This window comes from Limulus polyphemus, unplaced genomic scaffold, assembly GCF_000517525.1.
Source record: "Limulus polyphemus unplaced genomic scaffold, Limulus_polyphemus-2.1.2 Scaffold3856, whole genome shotgun sequence".
Classification (NCBI taxonomy): domain Eukaryota; kingdom Metazoa; phylum Arthropoda; class Merostomata; order Xiphosura; family Limulidae; genus Limulus; species Limulus polyphemus.
In genome coordinates this window covers 59638-64876 of record NW_013669466.1, presented here as the reverse complement: position 1 = coordinate 64876, position 5239 = coordinate 59638, and the positions used below count along the sequence as shown (strand labels likewise).

Sequence of the window (5239 nt, the reverse complement as noted above, 5' to 3'; positions counted from 1 at the left end):
AGATCAGTGGTTGAAAAGATGCAAGAAATATCTTTGTAAGTTTTTTGTTAAATACTAATACTTTCAAAGAGAGAGAGAGAGAGAGAGGCTTCATTTTCTTCATCTTCCCGCTGTCTGAGGGGAAAGGATTTACTAAATTTGTGTTTTATTTTGTTTGTTTCAGATTTTTGCGCAAAGCTATACAAGTGTTACCTGTGCATAACTACCCCTAATTTTAAAACTGTAGAAAGAAGGTAAATCTTTGGTTATTTTTGTCTGACTGAAGAATGATGTGTAAACGACTGTGTCTAGTAGAGCACATCCAAGGTCCACCTATTTTCGGCAATGGATCACAGAACACTCTGATTCTAGTGTGAATAGGCTGTATCACTGTACTATCTTTTCATGTATATTTTTTACTCTTTATTGAGCTTTAATTACCTGATAAATGAAGTCTTAAATATTCTAATTATACACCCCACCCCCCCTGGAGTGAAACCTTTGAGAACCCCCTCCTCCATGTTTGGTTCTTAGTTTACAAATGTGTGAATGTTTTCGTTGTTGTTTTACATTTATGAAATACGAGCAGCCAGAAAGAGTTGAAACAGTACTTTCGCTCCAGGAATAATACAAATACCTTACACGAGGCAGCCCTAACTTGACCTCCAGCAATCACTGACAAGTGGAGTGACGGGTTTGTGTCAGACAAAGCAGCTTGGGCATTGTCTACGAGTGTAATCTGTGATTAACGGTGTTTGTCCATTCACCCAGTGACTTCTGTAATACTAGATACACGAGCTGAAGATATTCCACTATTAATCATCTATGTAAAAACTTCATTACAGCTGTATATTACGACTTCCCTGTGTTTTTCGTTTTGGTTTTACATCCATCAGCTTATATTTGATAATAGTCTACATTATTATCAGGTGAAAAGTATATACATAATTATTTGTAATTATTTCAACATCCATCAAAATCTAACCACTTCTATCGAACTTTGAAACAACTGAAACTGACAACATCAACCGTTAGAACTAATTCCATAATTGGTGTCTATAATTTTAAAACAAATTAGGAATAATTAAGTAAAAGATAATACAACTAAAAGAATGTTGTAAGTGTTGATCGGTAATAGTAACGAGTAATCTATTCGTCTGGAATTATAGTGTTAAAAGTTGTAGGTGGATTTATAAAGTGCTACTTATTTAACAAGCCTAACAGATATCAAGGATTTAGGTTTAGAGTGTTTCATTAGTTTTAGCACTGGAATTTCGATTCAACCAGTGCGACAATGGGGATAGTATAAATAAATTACACACCCCCTGGGACACAATTATCGTTTGTTTTGTTTGAATTCGTGATGCAATGTGGAACTTAAACACATTACTTCTAACAGTTTAATATTATATGAAAATTAAGTTATTATTTTATTATTTGTTAATATATATCAGGCTTAGCATTAATCGTAAAACAATTCAACTGACACTAGATACACAACACAGCTTTGGGGCGCTGTTTGGCCCGGCATGGCCAGGTGGTTAGGGCGCTCGACTCGCAGTCTGCTGGTCGCGGGTTCGAAACCCCGTCACACCAAACATGCTCGCCCTTTCAGCCGTGGGGGCGTTATTATGTGATGGTCAATCCCACTATTTGTTGGTAAAAAGAGTAGCCCAAGAGTTGGCGGTGGGTGGTGATAACTAGCTGCCTTCCCTCTAGTCTTACACTGCTAAATTAGGGATGGCTAGCGCAGATAGCCCTCGTGTAGCTTTGCGCGAAATTCAAAAACAAACAAACAAATCTTGGGGCGCTATTATATATATAGCTCAGTGCTTTGGGGACGTAAGCGCCATCTGTTATTTTTTCAAAGTAGTTTTAGGCAATGTATTTGACAAATGGACTGTATTTTCTATGTACATGTACTTCTGGGCATTTGGGTTTGGGGTACATGTATCAAATCCCCTAAGGTACCTCATAATTTACTCACAAAAAATTATAAACAACCTAGTGGTTTTTCAAAAAAAAGAGAAACAAGAAAGGTGGCCTACAGCGCCCCCGTGTGGCTGCAGAGAAACAGGAAAGTATTAAAGGGAAATTAAGATATCACAGGATTTTACACTGTGGTTGAGATAGGATTTTTAAGGTGGGAAATTCCCTTTTATGATCCATTTTCTAGTAGCAACAAAGTTGGAATATATATATAGACATCCCCGTAAACTTTTACACAAGATTTATGTTTTAATGTCAAATTTCGGCACTGGCTTATAGCATTAAAACTTTTCTGCTGTTTGATTCTCCCTAGTTGTCATTCTTTTTGTTATTTTGTCACTCTGTGGACCAGGAATTTGAATTATGACCAATTATAAACTGAGGGGGAATTATAAAGATATGAGGAGTTCCTGACGGTTTATAACGCTAAAAACCGGGTTTCGATACCTGTATCTGGCACAGCACAGATAGCCCATTGTGTGCTTGAAAACAAATGAAATTAATTAAGCAACTAAAGGAATTAACTAAGGGAAATTTCAGTTTGAAAAATTAATAAATGAAAACCAAATTTTAAAGTACCATAACATATCAAAAGAAAGATAAAGAGTTTATAAAGTCTAAAATAAATATAAACAATATATGTCAAGAATAAAAACTGTAATAATTTAAAACCTCAAAATTCAAAGAAACATAACGAAATTTTTAAAATTAAATTAAAACCGAAAACAAAACTGCAATTAAAATTTTTAATATTAAACCACAAGAGTTTAGTAACTATTAACTAACTGAATAATTAGTCTTTTCTTCTGTATTTTGTTCTAATTTTAATTTCTCTTAAAAGGAAATTATTTTTATTTTTCCATTCAGCATAGGAATGAAACATAATTCTTTAAGGGATTTGATAAGATGTTTTAATGATAAACATTAAGTATTACTGGTAGAGAAGTTAAAGCATATATTGGACAATAAGCTACTTGCATATATAGAGAGTTATAAGTATTAAATTGATGTCAACTTTAAACGAGTACAGAAGGTCACATGACTCGGTCAAATCGACCGACCCCTTGTCGAAAGATTTAATCTGATAAACATTAAGTATTACTGGTAGAGAAGTTAAAGCGTATATTGGACCATAAGCTACTTCAATATTGGAAAACAAATCTAATAAAAAATGTATAAATTTCAATTATATATTTGCTGTACGTCCTTTCTGTTTTGGTGTTGTTTTTAATTCTGATTCAACCTATGTTTTCGGTAAATAATTTAAATGATTATATCAGTTTAATTTTCTATCACATATTAGGTTTTAGGGTTAAGAATAAGTTTTCATAAACGATACCATAATCCCAATAATATTTAGTTACCGAGAATATTAAAATCCAGTATGCAGTGCCATCGTCATATCGGGCAGTGTTGTTAATATACTTAGTACGTAAGGTAAACTCCTGTTTCAGGGCTATAGTAATCTGTTTGTTTAATTTGAAATAAAACTATTTGTCCATTTAGTACGACTACAAAGAAGTTGAAAATAATCTATTGATTTAAACAATATGATGCAAAATTTTGCTTGAAGCTTTTTCAAAATGTCAGAAGTGTTACAGCTCCCTCTCAGAGTCGCGCTTAGTTGCTAATCAGAACATTCCTTGTCGATTTTATCAGAAGCCCACAGAAACCTGTTTTGTACACATAGAACGTGTCGTATCCTATGAATCAATTAACAATTCAGGTGGTGACCTTGAAGTTATGACCATTTCAACTTAAGGTGTAAACTGATGACAAGTTAATGTTATATTTTCTCCACAGGCACAGAAGCTCAGATCTAGTAGTGACGTATGCCTGCAACAGCGTCTGCAAGTTCTGCTGGGCTACGAGTTCGGATGCGAAGTAAGTTTGTCAGTAGTTTGTGCAAGTTGTTGTATACACATGACCACTTTTAGAAGACTTATACACATACACAGAGGGCTGAGAGATGTATTACACCATGTTGGATATACAAAACTGTTTAGCTTAATAGTTATTATTTAGTTTATTTAGTGATTTAATATTTAATGAATACTTAGTTTTTATAACAAGAGGGTTAAAACTCAATCATTTTAAAAGTAATAGTTATGACAAATTTAGTTACGCAACTCGGTAAGAGCCGTACATTGTGTGTGTGTGTAGTTCAATAGTTGTAGTATTGTTGACGTCATCTTTCTCGAAACCTCTAAGTTTTTCTCGCCATGTGACTATTGTTACATCATCCTAGTTTGTAGAAAGTTCTAGGCCTAAGTTGGAAAATCTATAAATATAGGCGATCAAGTGAAGTTTAGTCAAAAAAAAGTTACAAAACGTGAGTGATTAACATTAACGGGTGATATCTTAAGGTGAGTTTCACAGTTTAACAGAGATAGGGGGAATAATTTGTCTTGTCAAAGGGTGTTCTAAAGTAATTGAACCCGCCTGTGGACTTTGACGAAAAGGAGACAATTATCTAAAGTTCAGAACAAAACTGTGTTAATCCACGGAGTAACGTAAGTGAATTACTCGCTGATACTACTGTGATAAGAGTAGAGAAAAATAATTCTTCTTGTCAATTGGATTCTAAAGTAATTGAATTAGCCTGTGTGGACATTTGAGAAGAAAAGAGGACTACTTAGAGCTTTAGATAAAACTGATTTCCTAGTGTGTAAAAATTTTTTGTACATACGTTTGACTTGTTTTCAATATATATTATTTTAAAACAAGTGTATTGTGTGGTGCCCATTTATTGTTCAAATTTTTCGCCAACGATTCACAGCTGCCTATTCCTATTCATATTAAGAATCTGACATAACATCATAACACAGCCTTGTAGACTTCTAAACACACAGGGCTAGGAGATGTGTTACACCATCATAACACAGCCTTGTAGACTTGTACACACAGGGCTAGGAGATGTGTTACACCATCATAACACAACCTTGTAGACTTCTAAACACACAGGGCTAGGAGATGTGTTACACCATCATAACACAACTTTGTAGACTTGTAGACACACAGGGCTAGGAGATGTGTTACATCATCATAACACAACCTTGTAGACTTGTAGACACACAGGGCAAGGAGATGTGTTACACCATCATCACACAACCTTGTACACACACAGGGCAAGGAGATGTGTTACATCATCATAACACAACCTTGTAGACTTGTAGACACACAGGGCAAGGATATGTGTTACACTATCATAACACAGCCTTGTAGACTTGTAGACACACAGGGCAAGGAGATGTGTTACACTATCATAACA

The 5239-nt window shown here is 34.6% G+C and overlaps 1 protein-coding gene across 2 annotated transcripts in view; it reads left to right on the top strand.

Moving 5' to 3' along the window:
• The window catches only part of LOC106470173, a 30216-nt gene that overhangs the window by 7510 nt on the left and 17467 nt on the right, over positions 1–5239 (top strand). For both annotated transcript variants that reach the window (XM_013930703.2, XM_022398773.1), the window contains exon 2: positions 3772–3852. In XM_013930703.2, the coding sequence (XP_013786157.1) occupies positions 3801–3852 (52 nt within the window). In that variant the 5' untranslated portion in view covers positions 3772–3800. The remainder of the gene's footprint in view (positions 1–3771; positions 3853–5239) is intronic.